General features: G+C 42.0%; 4 protein-coding genes across 4 annotated transcripts; 3 read left to right on the top strand and 1 right to left on the bottom strand.

Moving 5' to 3' along the window:
• Window positions 1-210: 210 nt before the first annotated feature.
• On the top strand, window positions 211-1635 carry PKNH_1455800 (clustered-asparagine-rich protein, putative; the record flags this gene model as incomplete). Its single annotated transcript, XM_002262411.1, has 1 exon — window positions 211-1635. The coding sequence occupies one exon, from the start codon at window positions 211-213 to the stop codon at window positions 1633-1635; it is 1425 nt and encodes a 474-aa protein (XP_002262447.1).
• Window positions 1636-3710: 2075 nt separating this feature from the next.
• Window positions 3711-4769, bottom strand: PKNH_1455700 (uncharacterized protein; the record flags this gene model as incomplete). The annotated part of the gene is made up of 1 exon (XM_002262410.1): window positions 3711-4769. One exon carries the CDS (start codon window positions 4767-4769, stop codon window positions 3711-3713), a length of 1059 nt encoding a protein of 352 aa, XP_002262446.1.
• Window positions 4770-5992: 1223 nt separating this feature from the next.
• Window positions 5993-9396, top strand: PKNH_1455600 (uncharacterized protein; the record flags this gene model as incomplete). Its single annotated transcript, XM_002262409.1, has 5 exons — window positions 5993-8392; window positions 8533-8607; window positions 8719-8844; window positions 8971-9059; window positions 9261-9396. 5 exons carry the CDS (start codon window positions 5993-5995, stop codon window positions 9394-9396), a joined length of 2826 nt encoding a protein of 941 aa, XP_002262445.1.
• A 939-nt stretch (window positions 9397-10335) lies between these two features.
• Window positions 10336-18029, top strand: PKNH_1455500 (conserved Plasmodium protein, unknown function; the record flags this gene model as incomplete). The annotated part of the gene is made up of 14 exons (XM_039113681.1): window positions 10336-11307; window positions 11498-11752; window positions 11907-12014; window positions 12206-12356; window positions 12486-12631; window positions 12776-12865; window positions 13012-13146; window positions 13391-13742; window positions 13874-14120; window positions 14294-16445; window positions 16555-17257; window positions 17400-17553; window positions 17699-17780; window positions 17868-18029. The coding sequence occupies 14 exons, from the start codon at window positions 10336-10338 to the stop codon at window positions 18027-18029; spliced, it is 5709 nt and encodes a 1902-aa protein (XP_038970050.1).
• Between the last annotated feature and the right edge of the window lie 374 nt (window positions 18030-18403).

Here is an 18403-nt window from a genome sequence, read left to right as displayed (position 1 = left end):
GTCGTCCGTGGTCATACCTTCAGGGGGGAGTTACCCATGCTGGTCGCGCCGACGGGCCATTCTACGTAGCGCCATTTCGTCGCTCCGATCAGGAGAAGACGAAGAAGTCGTCTTTTCCCACCTCGATTGGTCAACAGGGAAAAAAAAAAAAAAAAAAAAAAAAAAAAAGAAAAGAAGTGACACCTTCCTTAAAACAAAGTTCTATACAAAATGAGCGAAGAAATACCGAATGCAACCATCGATGGGGTTCCCAACGATAGACTACACATACAGAACATCCCTCCTCACCTGACGGAATCTCACCTGAGGAATTTATTTGGAAACGCAGGATATACCATAACAGACGTGTGCTATTTTAATAAAAACAGAAAACAATCAAACAATGGTTTTATGAACAGGAAGGTTTACAACACTGCCTTGATTACATTTAACACACATGAGGAGGCTTTAAGTGTCTTGAAGAACATCAAAAGCATGATTGATACGAGCAGACAGGAGAAGAGCATCGAGGCGAAATTCGCCGTGCCGAATGTGAATAACAATTCGGGTGGAAAGAATAATAATAGTGGTCATGGCACTGGGGGGAGCATCGGAGGTAATGGAGGCGGCCCACATGGCCCATTTGGAAACATGGGATCCTCCGGAAATAACAACTTCCAAAAGAGCTTTAATAACAACGACGATTTTAACGGAGGAGGAATGAACAACTACAATTATTTTAACACCACGGGAAATGTACAAGGAAATTTAGCAACCAGGAATATGATGAAAGGGAAGAACCCCAATAATGGAATGATGATGATGATGAATAATGTAAACAATACGAGTGGCATGAACGGAGTGCTGAGCCCAAATGACCGCCAGATGAATGGAGGCGTGTTTAATCAGAAAAATAACTTTATGCTGAACAATTCCAACTTGGGTAATGGGAAAAGTATTCCCGAAATGGTGAAAGCCGATGGGGAATTCTCCCCCCGGGCGAGCGGCAATATTGGGGACATGCACAGTGTCGGTGCCATTAGCGGGGTTGGCCCTGTTGGTGGTGTGAACGGTATGAACGGTCTGCAGGGCGAAGGGGTCGGAAGCGGAAACCACGGTAACGCACACGGTAATGCACATGGAGGAAGTGGTCCCGCTATGTTCAGGCAAATGCAAAACAACAACAACGGAAATGTCTTCCAATCGAGCGATCCCGTAATGGAAGAATGTAATGAAAATATTGAAGGCCTAAGTCTGTGGGAGATTTACAAGGATAAGAACAACAACACCTATTATTATAATAACCTCACGAAACATAGTCAATGGAACAAACCCGTACACCCAAATAAATTGTTCCATTTTAATAATAACGATAAAACCAAGTTGAATGGTCCCAATGGAAGCAACTTATTTATTTTTCACATACCAAGTGAATGGACCGACTTGGACTTATTCCAACACTTTTGTTGTTTCGGAAATATAATATCGTCTAAAATTCAGAGAGACAACACGGGTAGGAACTCTGGCTTCGGCTTTGTGAGCTACGACAATATCCTGAGTGCACAGCATGCCATTCAATTTATGAATGGCTACTTTGTGAATAATAAATATTTGAAGGTGCAACTGAAGAAGGGGGAGGGCGCGGAAAAGGCCTAGGCACTGTTCGAGGGTCGAAGTATTATTGTGGAGGGTGTTTGGGGGCGCGGTAGGACAGGAGCGAGAGGGAATATTATCTATAGTGGAGAGCTTGCCTACCGATGTTGAGGAGTAAGATACACCCCACACGTGCACACCACGTGAATATGATGCGCGCGCACCGTCGCCGCTACCATGTGTTTGTCTTTATCCATTCCCATGTGTGTTTGCATTTAACTTTTTCCCACTTGTGTGTTGTGCATTTGTGTTGGGCGCAACAGTACACACTGTCATGTGCAGAGGGAGACTTTTTTTTTTTTTTTTTTTTTTTTTCCCATGTAAAGTGAGGCCACGAAAGAGGGTAGAATAAGAATACAATCAGTTTAGCTTACAAGGTGGTGGTGGTGGGGGAGTGTTTTTCGCCCCTACCTCCATCGCTAAAACAAACCTCGAAGGATCGCTGCACATACCTGTGTATATGCACAAAGAGAGAGGGAAAAAAAAAAAAAAAAAAAAAAAAAAAGGAACCAAGTGAGTCACCAATGATAGTACACCTAACTGCACAATTAGCGAAATTGCCGAATAGCCCTATTTTAAAAAATTGCTAAAATGTTTCATTTTTTTTTTTTTTTTAAGTTAAAAAGAGAAGAAGAGGAAAAAGAGGAAGAAGGAGCCATTCGTGTGCCTCTACTTTAACTTCACATTGTGCGTGACATGTGTATATGTATATGTATATATATGTTTATTTTATTTTATTTAAATATATTTTTTCTTTTTCATCAGCTACGTTCCTTTTGTACTACTTTTACAGCTAATTCGATTTTATTGTCCCCGTCTGTTTTTGCATAAGCACGCGTTTGTACCCGTGGACGCACTGCATTGGGGAGAATATGTACCCCGAACATGTGTGCGACGGGTTTATGAAAACCGTTGTAATGGAAAAACTGGACAAGGTACCTTCTTCCTGTTACATATTTAACCCTTTTATTACGTCGAAGGGATCCTCCCGTTAGTTCCACCATACGCAGGTTCTCCTTCCGCCAGACACATTCCCATTCGTGGTAAAGGATTGTATGAGCGGTAAAGTACCTTTTTCCCTCATTAGCATTTCACCCGAGCGGTCAGGCGTTCCACGCGGAATGGAGCATTTGGAAAAAAAAAAAAAAAAAAAAAAAAAAAAAAAATCCCGCATAAGTGGATACTTTCCTGCAGTATTTATTTATCTTCGCCAATTTGACTGCTTTGCTGGTTAACTCTTCAAACATAAGTTGACGTTCCTTTAACGGAGTAATTGTGCTGGTCAAGGAGGACAAACCTTCTCCGTTTCTGTGGGTCAACTGTGCAGACGTAAAGTGAAAACCGCCCAGACGTGCGTTCCGCATTGATGTATGTCTAAGGGTGGAGAAAGCTATCTTAAAAAAGGGCATTTCCACAGGACCGTTAGCCAGTTTTAAAATATGTGTACGTTTGTATAAGTACCCGTTAAGAAAAAACCTCTTGGAGGCATTGACGGGGCAACTCCCTTGTAATACACATGCAACAATACCCCCTGTTGAAATCAGTGGAGAGGAATTTTTCAAATGAAAAACGAAAACAAAGTGTGAGAAGTTAATAAAGTTGTCTCCTGGCCAAAAGTTAGGCGGACCAAAATGGAGATAATCAAATCGGCATGAAGGTGTATTGTAGGGGGGTAGGAGGGAAGTAAACATCACGGGTGTGTAATTACCTATGCTGGAGAAAAAAAAAAAAAAAAAATTCTTAGTGCTTACCTTGATGAGTAATAAACGAGGGCACTCATGTAAATACATTTAATCAACAAGCGGGAATGCATTCACTAAGGTGTATCTCTGTGTGTGTGTTAGATTAACGGAATGCGTTGCAACAGGTAAGCATGACAAACAGGTTTCGTACAGGATGGTCCGTAAGGGATATGAGAAAAAAAAAAAAAAAGGGCATAACTAGGTGCGAAATATTGGCATACCGCATTCACTTCACCCCATCATGGTTCCCTTTTAGTGGGCCAGCTCTGCAGCTAACCGAGTAATCATCCAGTGCTTGCAGTGCGCTCACCCCTAATTAATTCGGTCATATTTTTCCTACTCCCCCACGGAGGGGGGAGGGGGTTCACTCTGGTTTGGCTCTTCCTTCTCCATTTGATCTTTTTCGACATGTCCGTCTTGGTTCATCTCCTTATCATCCTTGCTGAGCTTCTTTGTGTACCCCCCGGTGGTGCTACTCTCTGTCTGTGTATCCTTATGGGTGGCACTACCATCCTGCGTGGCACTTCCCATTGTGCCGCTTGCCTGCGCGTTATCTTTTTTCTTCTCGATAAAATCGTACACAATCACATTCGGTTCATTCCTGTTTTGGGATTTACTCTTCTGCTTATCTGGCTCCGTCTTGCCAGCCGCTAATGCATTTGTGGAAGTCGGCGGGGCCTTGAACTCCTTGGTCTTATCCACAAAATCAGGAAGAGGACTGCCATTCGCTTGCGTATGCTCACGATTCAAGTTATTCACATACCTCCTATACTTAACCCCAGTAACAAAAACGAATGTTAAAAAAATAAAAATAAAAATAATGTACAGTCGGTATTTGTTTAAGAGTTGCTTTTTCTTTATCAAGTGGATCAGATTTTTTGCTTGATCTAATTTGTCTTTAATAAAAGGCATGTTGGATAATCCTTTCTTTATGGAGTCTCTCTGTCTGTTGAGGTTTTGCAGAACGTCGTTACTGATGTATTCTGCGTTCGTTAACAATATTTTTGACTGGTTGATGTATATATCTCCTTCTTCCAGGATATCTACATCACTCAGTAGTAGCACTCTATCATCATACTTGTTGTTCCTTTCGTTTTTTTCTCTTTCTTTGGCTAGATAGTTTTCCTTAAGTATATTTAACTTCCCTTTATATTCCGTTATCTCTCTCTGCAGCTCGTTGAGTTCGCTCTCCTGGTTCCCAATCAATGAATTTGCTTCTACTTCCAGTTGCATTCTTTGGAACATGTTTTCTGCGCTTCGGATGGCCTTTTCGTAGATATTTAGCAACTTGTGCTTGTCTGAATTATTGTCCTGGAGGATTTTCTCTGTGTAGGACACCGTCCTGATGTACTCCCTACAGTTGTTCTTGTAGTCCTTGTACAGCGTGTCCGCCATGGTGGGTAAAAGGTGGTGGGGTGTGCCGATGTGGAAGAGTAACAAGGAGAGTGACTTCTCGGGCGTCAGTTCCCAAATGGGAATTCCTTCGATGAGTTCCTATTCAACTGAGGTACCACTGGGCACTTAAGTACGTGCTACACTTTTACGTATACACATGCGAATTTTTCTTTCTGGGTTTTTCTCTTCCCTCAATAGTTATATGCGCAAGTTTCTTCGCACCAGTTTTCCTATCCGAAGAGCCAAATGATTTTACCTTTCCCTACTCGGATGCAAGCTCGCGTGTGTTGACACTCGGCTACTCCTCCTAAGTAGAGAGAGATGGGCTGCTACATACAGTTAAAATAGGAGTCATTTTTTTTTTTTTTTTTTTTTTTTTTTTTTCCCATTCCTTTGACTCATCCCCCAGTTTATTTATTTTTTTTTTTTTTTTCCTACTCTTTTTTCAAAAATTTCAAAGGAGCAAATTCATGACAAGTGCCCGATCGGTGCGGAATACTCTGCGCGATGTGAAAATGGCATTATACAGGCAATAACGTGAGGAGCAGGTGGCGGAAAAAAAAAAAAAAAAAAAAAAAAAGAACGATATAGGGTGATATGCGCCCAGATAAGGTAAATAACGTTAAGCCAACGTGTCATCCACTGTGATGAAGCGAAGCGCGGTTGTGTTAAGCTCATCTCTTTTCTCCACCCAAGGCGCGGTGATAAATGCCCGTTGGAACAATTCCGCCACAATGAAAAGGGAGCAGCCTTTGGGGACGAATCAATCAGTTGAGAAGAAAAACGTACAGGGTGGAAACACTCTGTGGTGACAGCGGCGATAGTGACAAAATTCCGTCAGGAGGGGTCAAAAGGTAATACAGTCCCGAGGTAGCCTCACCACCGAATGTATGGCCACAGATTGGTAAAAAAGGATCGTGCGAAACCACCACGCCTGTTCTATCCCGCGGTCCATTCGAAGAACGCTATTTTTGAGGGAGGAATCCATTCTCTAAAACGTTTTACCGTTGAAAGCGGATATAGGTAGTAACCTTTTTTGGGAGCACATAAGTCTGTATCTACTCTTCACAGACGCACTGGACCAAGATGCTGGTAAATGCTACGAAGACTAGTAATGAATTCATAAATCTCTGGGCTGCTCCAGCAATCTGTGAAGTGTCGTAACAACACGGGTGTTGTTGCAAAAAAAGGAAAAAAAAAAAAAAAATTTAGTATGAGCAAAAATGGAATTGTACGGAGAGCTCTACGACTGTGACGAATTGCTTGACGAATACAACGCAGACTATGGGGATTCAAAACGACCCTGGGGGGAAGCCCGCATGGGTGAGGATACCACCGCCCAGTGTGTAGAAGACGAAGCGCACGTGAAAAACATAGAGGTAGATATAAAGAACAACCAGAAAAACGTGTCGACTCAGTACCTATTTCTTTACATCAATACGTTTAAGCAGAAAAACATTAGGAGTGAAAAAACTCTGTACGTAGTGAACTTTTACGATATCCACATGAAGAACGACGATAAGAATGTTCTGGAGACAGAGAAGAACATAGTGGAGTATTGCTTTGAGAACGTTTCGAGGGCAAAAATGAGGGGCAAAAGGGACCACCAGGATGGTGATGATGATGATGATGAAGATGATGATGATACCGTAACCACGAGACAACACTGCAAGTATTACCTGTTTAAGATCTACGAGACGATTTTGAAGTACTTCCCCTTCAGCTTCAAACTCTGGTATCACTACCTAAAGGATCGCATAGAAATGCTGAGTGGACTTTACTATGACCAGAAGGAGGAGTATGAAGACGTGAATCGAGTGTTTGAAGAGTGCCTCCTATACATGTACCACTTCAAAGCAATTTACATTTTGTACATACAGTTTTTGTTTCTCCAAAGGAAGGTGCAAAACATAAGGATTATTTTTAACCTTGCCCTACAAAACATCACCCTGAATCAGCATGAAGACCTTTGGGAGTACCAACTAAAATATAATAAAAATATAAAAAATAAACTAATAAACTACGAATACATTAAACGGTACGTAACGATTTATCCGGAGAATATTGTCCATCTATTTAATCACTACGTGAAGTACAAAATGTGTAAACATGCTCTGAATACATTTTTCTACATGATCAGTTGTGATGACCAGGAGAATCTTCAATTGGAAGAAAAATCCATTTACGATTTGTATAGAGAGTTATTTCACCTAATTAGTTCACGAAAAATATTACACAACGATGTGCTAGTATCATTAAGGAAAAACATCGACACTTTTAAGCGATATGAAAATGTAACTTCCATTTATACGTTGTTGGCAAATAGCTTCGTGTATGAGGGTCGTTGGAACAAAGCCATGGATGCCTATGAGGAAGGAATTTTGGAATGCTACACGGTGAATGATTTTTCTGTGCTCTTTGAGGGGTACATAGAAACGATGAAGATACTTATTGAGTTGAAGATGCAGAGAGAAGAAGGTAAGGAAATTACAAATAACAGCGGGGAGGAGACTGACGAAGATAATTTTGACCATCTCCCTCCCTCTGGCAACGATTGCGCGGACGAATCCGTGGTGGACCTATACATGGACAAAATAAATTACTTGCTAGACAAGCGCAAGGTGTTCATAGCAGATATTAAACTGAAGAACAATCAGAAGAACGTCTATGTGTGGTTAGGCAAAATAGATGCAGTGGAAACGACGGAAGAGAAGGTGGATCTGTACAACAGATGCTTAAAGCATTTCGAAGATGGAGACTATGAGGGTCGAATCAGTGATGTGTACATCAGTTATGCTTATTTCCACTACAACCGTAACGAGTATGAGAAAGCAGTGAATGTATTCAATAGATCTGTTCGTTACCATAATTTTAAAACGTTGAATGAGATTGCAAGTGTGTACTGTTCCTGGATAGAGGTAGAGTTACTTGAGGGCAATTTTAAGAAGGCCTTGCGCATAGCCAGATTGGTTATCGATCTCAGTAACGGTGGGGGGCGAGGAAGAAGCATTAGCAGGATGAATAACTACACAGGGGCAAACGCAAACGAAGAAAGTGATTCACTCATTGGAAGAAACATACCAATGCTGGGAGATGATCATTTTAGAAGTCTAAACCAAAACTTCTGCCTTTTAAATAACGTAAAGTTAGCTTGTCTCATCCTAGATTTGGAAATAAATTATGGTACTATTGAAACGTCGATAAATCTGTTTGATATACTGTACCACAAAAAAATCATCACGGTGAAAATGGTTCTCTCCTTTGCCAACTACCTCTATGAAAACAAGTATTTTTATGAATGCTTCAAGACGTATGAGAAGGCTATTTCCATCTTCCATTATCCTTACCTGTACCCAGTGTACGTACACTACATAAGTAAATATGTGCAGCGTTACAAAGACAAGAATATTTCCTATGTGCGTGAGCTGTACAAACAAGCCATTTATGGAGTTGATGAAAAAACATTTATCCCGAAGGAGTTTGCTAAAAATATATTCCTTATGTATGCTTCCTTTGAGGAGCATTATGGATTTTTGAAGAGATCCCTTTCCATTTATAAGGAAGCGGTTCCTTTCCTCTCCGAGCCTGACAAAGTCAAGTTTTACAAAGTCTTCATTTCGAAGGTGAGGCGTGCGTAGATACAAGATGTGTATATCCTCTGTGAGGGTATCGTTTCTCTGAAGTATCTAACCTACCTTCTTATGTTGCTGCGAAGTTTGCCCCTTACATTAATCCCCGACTTTTTTTTCCACTTAACGTACAGGTGTCCAAATCGTACGGAGTACACAAGGCAAGGGAGGCCTTCGAAGAGGCCATCCAGACTCTGAAGGACGACGACGTAAGAGCAGCCTTTCCCTCAATGCGACGCACTCCCCGTTGCACGTCTCTACAAGCCTCTTCCCATATCCCCTCCGCCCCCTTCCATTTTCTTTTCCTCCCCTATTTGCAGGCGCGTGAAATATGCCTCCTTTATATAGATATGGAGTACAAGCTGAACGAATATGATCGCGTCCGGGCGCTTTACATTTACACAGCTCAGTTTACCAACCCGTCTGTGCATTTGTCCTTTTATCAGGTTAAGCTCGTCACAGTACTTACCTTACCTGACCCCTTGTAGACTGTTTTCTGTTCACCCTCCTCACTTCTCTGCAATTACTTTCTCCCCCTTTTTTTTTTTTTTTTTTTTTTTTTTTTTCTGTAGGACTGGCGAGAATTTGAAGCGCTTCATGGGAACGAGCACACCTTCAGGGAAATGATAAGGATCAAGAGGAGCGTCCTAAGCCTGTTCTCGTAAGTTCACACAAGTGCATTGATGCATATACCTGCGTGCATACCTGTGTTCGTAACTGTGTGCATAACTGTGTTCATAACTGTGTTCATAACTGTGTTCATAACTGTGTGCATAACTGTGTGATCATTTCCGAATGAATAGCGCCTAGTGGGACGCGCCGCATTCACTCCTCCCCCATTGACTCCTTCCTCTCTTTGCAGAAACGCGCGCACCGCCAACAAGCCATTGGGTATGTTGGAGGATGATGATGTGAACGGCTTGGAGAATACCAAGAGAAAGCTGCAGGAAATGATTGACAATGAGGAGAACGCTCAGAAAAAGGTGAAGGTAGGTTGACCCCTTGTTTATTTTTACCTTCCCTCTCTTTGAATTTTTCCCCTCCATGTGCGGACAGCGTATGATTTAGTAGAAACACAATGAACTGCGGTACAATGCGAGCACACCATTTCAGCCTCTCCAGCCGTGTGTACACACTTATTTATGTGTAAATATCCATTTGACGGTATATGCATTTCCTTCTTATCATTTGGAGGTGTCCCTTCCGAAGGGGGATCCTCTGCCCACGCTCACTCCCCAGCGAAAGGGTCAAATGCAAGGGACGGGAGTGAAGGGGCATTACCGAAAGGTCTTGTTGTTTTATTGAATGACCCCCCCTCGCCTTACAGTGTTTGTTTTGTGTGTCATTTTGTCGTTACCTTTTTTTTTTTTTTTTTTTTTTTTTTTTTTTTGCTGAAAAATTTCGTGCTGTGGAGTCACCATAAACGCACACCCTTGTCTGTGTATCACTAAATAACCTCTGCAACGTGCGAGGCGATGGCTAATCCTCTGGAATGCCCAATGTGGACATTTGCATGGGCTCCTGCAAGAAGGCGCAGAGAATTAAGTAGTGCCTCATCCAGGTGATGAATAACGCTTTTCGCGTGTATCCTGTGTAAATTGGCTTGCGGGGAATGTCCCCATTTTCTACTGTCTCCTTAAGCGTAAAAGAGAAAAAAAAAAAAAAAAAAAAAAAAAAAAGCGCTGGCGAAGGAGCCTTACAGCGCATCATTGCGGGAAATTATTTCTTCCGCCCTGGCATGTATTATCCACGTGGAAGGAAGACTAATCGCGTGGTAGTATGCACTTGTAGAGCGGCGTAGTTCAACCACAAGGGGGCGGGTTCACTCTACATGCACAGCGTTCTGGCGTGCAGACACGTATGTCCAGTAGAATATATATACACATGCGTCTACGCGTCTACATATATGTTGGCGTATCTGTGATAATGCGAACAAAATGGGATTCACCTTCAAATTCTACAAACATAAGCATCTGTTTCGGCTGAAGGAAAATTGGAAGAACATCGGGGCGCACGTTTTGTACTGCTCGAGTGAGGAGGCGCCGGAGCCGGTGGAGAGGGTAGAGGAAGAGAAGAAAAAAGATCTGGGTGAAGATGGCGTCCCTGGGAGTGATTCCTGCAGGGGACATGGTGACATAACCTATCCCGAAATTGTAAACACCATCCAGTACTCATCCATTTGTATATCTGTCTTTAACAAGCAGAAGGAAGTAGCAGGAATTATTTCTCTGGACTATGAATTGTGTGCAGGTTCTTTTGGAAAAAGAACACATGAGCGGATACCGCTCTGTGATATTTACAATTCTGTATCATTACACATAAAGGAGCATTCTGTAATGTCGAGTTTGTCTCGAAACAATTCTCTTATAATAAATTTAGTGATGAGCAAACATGTGAACTACTTGGATGACCTATGTTCCTACGTGTTCTATACATTCGAAGATATTGTTTTCATTTTACTGTTTTTGCAAAAAAACAAAAAAAAAAAAAATGAAGAATATTTCTCCTGTGAGAAGATGAACAAATGTCTACACATCGATGTGAAGGAGCATTTGAAAATGGACGAACTTCCATATGATCGGATTGTTCTTTTTTGTAGATACTCTTACACTAATAAAATTTATTTGCGACCGACGTGCAGTTCGGATGTGTATGATCTGCATGAACTGCTCAGGAAATATTCACTACAAAATGGAGGGGAAGAAAATCACTATCTCATTTATAATCTCATTGAAAGAAAAACTGAGGAGGACATCCTCCTATCGATACTTAATAATAAGAAAAAAATCATTGGATTCGTTTGGCTAAAGAAAAACATAGACGTTAATATCCTTGTCCGTCTGTATAACTTGAAGGCTTACAACTATCTATTGCGCCGAGAATTCTTTCAGGATATTGTCTCATCATTGGTATGTTTCTTCCTATGGACATAACATCCTCTACTTCTGCTGAAAAGAAGGGGGTACTCAACAGAAGGAATTCTCCCTGTCGAGAAATATTTTCCTTAACAGGGAAAACACATTAACCATATATATACATCTGCTTTACTAATAAAACATGCTCGCTTTTTCACTTCTGCCATCCCCCTCCCTCTGCCAGGTTCCTTTCTCTGAAGGGACGAAAAATCTGAACAAGAAAAAAAAAAAATATATGTTCATCCAATTTAAGCAATTCATTTTGAGCCAAATAAGCATCAAGTCAGAGGCGGATCTGGAGAAGAAGCACGAAATCGGTGCAGACGTTATTTATGGATATTTAATGGAACATTTGATGGAGGACGTGGAGGAGTATGCCGCATATTTTGTCAAGAAGGATTTAGACACGCGCGTCATCCTGCGGAATATCTACAGCAAGGTGTGTCCTTCACGTGGGAAGAAGGCAACAGTATCTCCGTTGTGCGGGCCATCCTTAAATATTTACTGTTCTATCCTCATTACCTTGACAAAGGTCGCTTAAAAAGAGTACCTCCCCGAATGATTCTCTTTTACATCTTTTCCCCCCAACGCAGCTGCAGTACGACTATGAAAATTGCACACAGGATCAGGATAATGGAAGAATAAACTTTGCACTGATGAACAAGCTGATCAATTTGTGTGCCAATATAAGCTACTCCGACGTAATGCAAACGAGGAGTTACAATTTGGAAAAACGTCGCATAGACATGACGGTGTTAAGGAGGCAAAAATGGAGGGGTTAATCATACGAACAACTTCGTTGCCTCTTCCATTTTTTCGGTATCTTATTCATGGAAAATGTTCCATGGAATGACCTCGTCCAAGTTAATTCTACTTCTCCCCTTTAATACAGATCGCCCAAATCAGCGCCAAATTCCAAAGCCATTTCGATAAGGTTGAGATGCTCTACTACAACTTTAATACAGACAAGACGTACAAGAAGATATACGATAAAATATGGAGGAAGAAAGCGGGCATAAAGACTGACGAGGGGGGAGAACATGGTACAGACGTGTAGAGAGAACAAAACTTCAATAAGTATGGTGTGTTTCATTCTCACCTCTACTTTTCCCTCCATTTGCCTCTGTTTCTGTGCCTCAATTTATTTATCCACCCTTTTTACAACCAAACAGATGCAAAAAAAATCAATATCATCAAGCTAAACTGCGACAATAGCGGTACGAGCAAGTCAGGCAAGAATTCCAAGGATGTGGTGAATCTGTCCTACTTTGATATATTCCTTCTTTTGCAAAATATCTATCCGGAAATCTTCAAAAAGGTAGGCGCGATCATCACACACTAGGAAAATTGGTCATGTGATTAACTGAAGAAAGCAGTACACATGGTACCTTCCCGTGTGTGGATCTCCCTACAACATTTATAGACGATACTTAACCAACTGTAATGTTCTTTCCCATGTCAGAACGAAATCATCCTGCTATTTCTCTTCCTTGAGTTGTATGAGTTGATCACCGTGGAAGAGTCGACCCCATTTGATTGCGTCTCATTCAAGGTGAGTGATTCAGCATATATTCTCTTCCATTTGCCGTTATATATGTGTCCCCCCCCCCCTTCCTTTGGAAGTATCTGCATTTTGTCATCCAGATTTACTCACCCTCTGTGTATTCCTCCCCTGTATTCACATGTTCCGCTTGGTAGCTCTATCTGGATGAACTGGTAGACATAAAGAAAAACTACTTCATCTGTAAATACAAGCACATGGACTGGCTGAGCAGTTTGAGTGACAAGGACAAAAACGCCTTTTCGCTAAACTTGTTCATTTTGAATGAGAAGGTAGGTCATGTAGGAAGGGTAGTGCGGCGGCATCAGTGGGAAAAAAAACTAAACGGGCACATACGCATGTGTGCAATTGCACAAACACACGTTACTGCTTAGCTGATTATCTGCTTGACCGTTTGACCACTTGACCGTTTAACCGTTTAACCGTTTGACCGCTTAACCGTTTAACCGTTTAACCGTTTGACCGCTTAACCGTTTAACCGTTTAACCGCTTGACCGCTTAACTGCCCACGCGCAGTACCACCATCACTGCAAAGACGTACTGCTGAAGATCGAGAAGTACTACGACCAAGTGGACTACGTTGTGGCGACAAACAACGAGCGAGGGAAAATACCCCTCATCCTAAATTACTTCAATCGTGTGAAGAAGAAAAAAAAGACAAACACTTTGGAGTCCTTGTATGTACTGAACAAGTACACTCTTTTCCTTCCTCCATGCACGGATTATATGAGGATGACTGATATAGAAGATGTGCAGAAACTTTTGGAGAGCGTGAGGGAAAAGGAGAAGGAGCCAATTAATAGGGCTATTTTGTCTTTAAAGGAGTTCTACAGACGGGGCGTTGGGCATGGGGAGGAGGCCCCCTCAGGTTAGCGAAACCGTGTCGAAATGAGCACATACAAAAGGAGAAGCATCAACGAGGCACAGAACCGAAAGGGCAGAGAAAATATTTATGCACCCAGCACCAATTTTGCCTCATTTTTCTTCCCATCTCTGCAGAGCTTAAATTCTACCGCACACAAAACTATTACATCTTCGTTACAAGGTGCGGAGGCAAAGTTATCAACGTGACCGCTGGATGCATCCTGAACAACATCGACTTTTACTACAAGCTGAAAGCTTTCGATTTTAAGGATATCATCCTGAGGAACGAGAACTGTGAAGAGAAGCACTTCCTACTCTCCTTCTTTCTGTCAATAATTATTTTCAAGTTTTACGACAAGCGTATTGTCCACAATATTTTGGGGTGAGCGATGTTACGACGTTTGGGGGTGATGTCCTTTGTGTGACATACCTTGCGTGAATTCTTTTTGTGACCATCCCGGCACACGACCCTGTCTCCCATCCAACTTCCCCTCCCATCCAACTTCCCCTCCCATCCAACTTCCCCTCCCATCCAACTTCCACTCCCACACTTAGAATGACGAAGGCCTGCTCGTGCCAGATCAACGTAGGAGACAACAGCTACAGCGACATCTACAAGCACTTCAAGTTCTTATTTATGAAGGATAACAGCGTCAACATTTATAAGAAGCAGCCGCCCATAGGTGTAGAGACAACTTCTAATTATGTCGGTAGCCAAAGACCGAAGAGCGAAAGCCACGAAAAGTTTTATCTCGTGATGACGAAGCAAATGTGCCTCAAAAAATTTACAAATATCGACCACAACATCGTTTTCTGGGGGATCAACGACGTGTGTCTAAGTGTGATATACAAATTGATGAAAAACAATGTGTATTTTTTTAACAACGTAATTATAATCAGCCCGTATATAAATCAATTTCTTGAGGGAACCACTACTGATGCGACAGAGCAAGACGACTATCAGTGCAACACCATCAAAAACTGCAGTCTGGAGAATGTAGAAATGTATAAGAAACTATCAAACTTAATGATCAAAGAAAGGGTGAAAATAATTCACGATAATATTTTCAGCATCGATAGAGAAAATAAAAAGATTGAGTTAAACAACAGTGTGTTTATTTTTTATGATTACCTTTTTATTTGTTTTGATAAGGAAGACATTAGCACTTATTCGTTTCAACTGAACAGTTATGAAATGGGTAAGAAAAAAAACTTCAATTTTATCGAAAGGAATAAGAGCTCCGCTTGTCCTAATGAGCGCTTCGACTTTTTAACCAAGGCAAAGGATTACGAGAAATTTGAGTCGACCGAATGGCCCGCAAAGGATCGATCCGTTGGGAAGGCAACACCTAGGAGGGGAAAATATGGTCTGAACAGGGGGAAGAGGCAACATGTGGATAGTCCAACCTTGCACGGAAGGAAAAATGCTTTAGGAGAAACTAATGGAGGAAAAGACAGGGCAAACAATATGTATAATCCTGAGATAGGGGATCCTTCTAGCAGCTCCGACTCCAGCGAGGGAGACATTACAGGGGTTGCCCATAAAGGAATGATACATGGAAAAGTTCACCATGAGCTGAGGGGTGAACCCATCGGAGGAATTAATCCAACAGGAGAGTTGAGGAAAACAAACGATGAAGAGGAGTACCACTCTGATTACTCAAGTCTATCGTCCAGGTGCATAGAAACAAGTGAAACGAGTCTATCAGAAGGGGAGGCGGAGGATGGTGACGCACTGGAAATGGTCGACACGAATGATTATGCATCCTATCAGGAGGGTGGTAGGGGCGGAAAAAGGGGAAACCCCATTGACGACGCGTTACATAGAGAGAAGAGCTTAAGCGGGGGAGCCACGTTAAACAAAGGTGTGGGAAGTAAGGGAGAATTGTTGAGCGAAGGTAAAAAACGGGTATCAAAAATGGTTGGCAAAGTGAACAATTCGGACAGAGCAGATAAAGCGCACAATTCAGATGACACGAGAACAACACAGATGGTGAAGGCTGCGGCGCGTCCCCCCGCGGAGAGGAAAAATGTGGAAGGGGTGTTTAGCATCAGCGACCCCTTCCTGGATAAGTATTTTGATAAAAATAGCACCTACATGACTGTCGTAAAAAATTGCGTAAGTTACATCGTCATCTATAGCGATAATATGGACATTCTGACGGTAGTTAATTTTTTCTTGAAAAATGGAGTGAAGTCTTACAAGCTTTTAATTATATCACCACACACATGTACCAAGTGTAGTGAAAAAAATTTAAAAAATAATTTAAAAGAAAAAATATCTAAACATAGAGTCTATTACGAACACAAGAAACATCTGAAGGAAAATTATATAATATCTGATCAGTCCTTTAAAAAAAATAGTTATCACAAGAATTGCGTTCCTGATAATATTAAGCATGTCCTAAACAAAGTGTTTGTCCTTTTTCATTTTTTAAAAATCCGAATAATCCAGGGAGAGATTATTGCCATTAAGAAGAACAAACAGAATCGCTTGAAACATGTGGTTGTTCGCTTTTGCAAACATGCGAAGGTTGATTCGACTTTGGTGTCTTCTCAGAAGTTTCTTTTTAAGAACACCGTGTTGATTCCTTGCAGAGTTCTGCTCTGCTCCTATGTGTTCAACATCAGCAACCACCTCCACTACGTTCTGAACAAGGCCTCCATAGTATACAACGATCGCATCTGTGTGAATCACAAATTTCAAGTAGGTCTCACACGGTGAAACAGATTCACATTATAATTTTCCAGTATGTGAGTTCTACTTCTGCAGCATGAACAACGCGTCATCCCTTTCTTTCCCCCTATCCACACAGACGAATGACAAATTCATCTTCAGCGCCGGAGAGCTCTGCGCATTTTCCAGCAAGTACCGAATAGGCAAAGAGAACATTCTAAACCATGAGCAGTACAATGGAACCGAAATTGGGAATCTCGTAAGCAAAAGGTTTTTAAGTATTATCATTGAAAATGTTAATAAGCCATGCGATTTATCTGGCTCCAGTGGGAACATGAGGGGCGCAAACCAAGGGGGAAAAGACCAACATGAAGAAAGATGCCAGGATGGCGAAAACTACACGAGCGATGATGTAATGAGTCCTGTCGATCTGTACAGGAAGCTGAAGGTTTTCGAGAAGCCCATCATCCACTTCAGCTGTCTCCCTTGCGATTTCTACTTCTATCATTTCCAAGCGCCCACAGGGGATCTCTGCAAATTCCACGAACCTCGTGCCACGGGCCATGGCAGTATCTGCACTGTAGACAATGCTGACGGGGTGGATACCATCGGTGGGGTAAACGCCACAGGAAAGGAGGTAACTGAGGGGACAAATTTAGCCAATGTGTATAAAGTAGCCTTCTTGACGGACACCCTAAAGATATGTATGCGAAGGGATATGCAGATAAGTGAGCGCTTCAAAGTGAAGCATTTCGAGGTCGCCAAAAATATCAGCACGGAAGGCTACTACTGCAGGGTCACCACGAATTCTTTGAACCTGATAAACTCGTTCACCTATTTGGGTAGGGCTCTTTGTACCCTTTCGTAGTGGCGCCATGATTGGGGTGCCTTTTTACTGCGCGTCTAGTGATGTCAATCGATGAGAAAGTACACCTCACTGGGTCATCTTCCACTTGGTCCTTGTCCACCGCTTCCTCCTGACAGGTCGCCAAAAACTGAACTTCCATAATCTGCACAAGTTGTGCAATATGTCCATCAACTACTTCTACACGATACTTAAAAATATAAGAACCTCCCCGGATTATGATATTTTGAGTTTGCTAAGTGAAGAGAGGGAGAAATCCATTTTTCACTACAAGTAGGATGCTATCTATGCATTATTGGATCATCCATTTTGACACAACCTAAGGGGGGACATGGAAGGATGCTCCACGCATGCGAATCATTATGTAGGAAAAATTACACTACCTCCTTCATCTGTATCTCCCCCATACGAACTGCAGATTCCAAATGTTCAGAGAAAAACTGAAGACCAAGTTAATGCACCTACCTTTGCTGAAGAACTCCATCCAGGCAAATCTACAGGTATAAGAGCGGCATTTCACATGTGGCCTTTGTGCTCATGTCAGATAAGCAGTCTCGTTGCACATGTTACCGCTACACCCATGACAGGGCGTCAAGGATGCGGAGTCCTTCCGGAAGTACGTACGCGAAAAGTTGTTTTTAGAAGATGGCCCCATGACAGATATTATCAAGGAAAAGGTGGAAACGCACCTGATCGAATACATAAAGGAAAACCACGAATTGCTCAACGGGTACTACTTGCCTGGCTGAAGACCCTTCCCACTGGTTGTGTGGTTTTTCCGCTTAGATCCCTCGGCTTCCATTGGATATTGCCCTTTCAAGTTGTACACAGCCGCATTCATCAGATAGTGCCTGTACCGAGGGACGAGCGGTGAGAAGGCATCAGGGGGATGGGTACTTACGGGACATTAGTAACCTCCCCTCTACGACAAGACAAACCTTTCCCCTTCACGCAAAAAAAAAAAATAATGCGTCTTAAACTTTAATTGAAATATTGGTACGTTTGATTCCTTTTTGAGGGAGAAAAAGAGTGAGGAAAAGGATGGTAACTTGCCAAACATGGCGAAGTGGGTGGTGTGCACAACTTTTGGAAGGTAAAGACGGTAGGAAAAATACGCACACAC

The sequence above is a fragment of the Plasmodium knowlesi genome (assembly GCF_000006355.2).
Source record: "Plasmodium knowlesi strain H genome assembly, chromosome: 14".
Lineage (NCBI taxonomy): Eukaryota > Apicomplexa > Aconoidasida > Haemosporida > Plasmodiidae > Plasmodium > Plasmodium knowlesi.
Note: the sequence above shows the minus strand (reverse complement) of the source record. Positions and strands in the feature narration are given on the sequence as shown.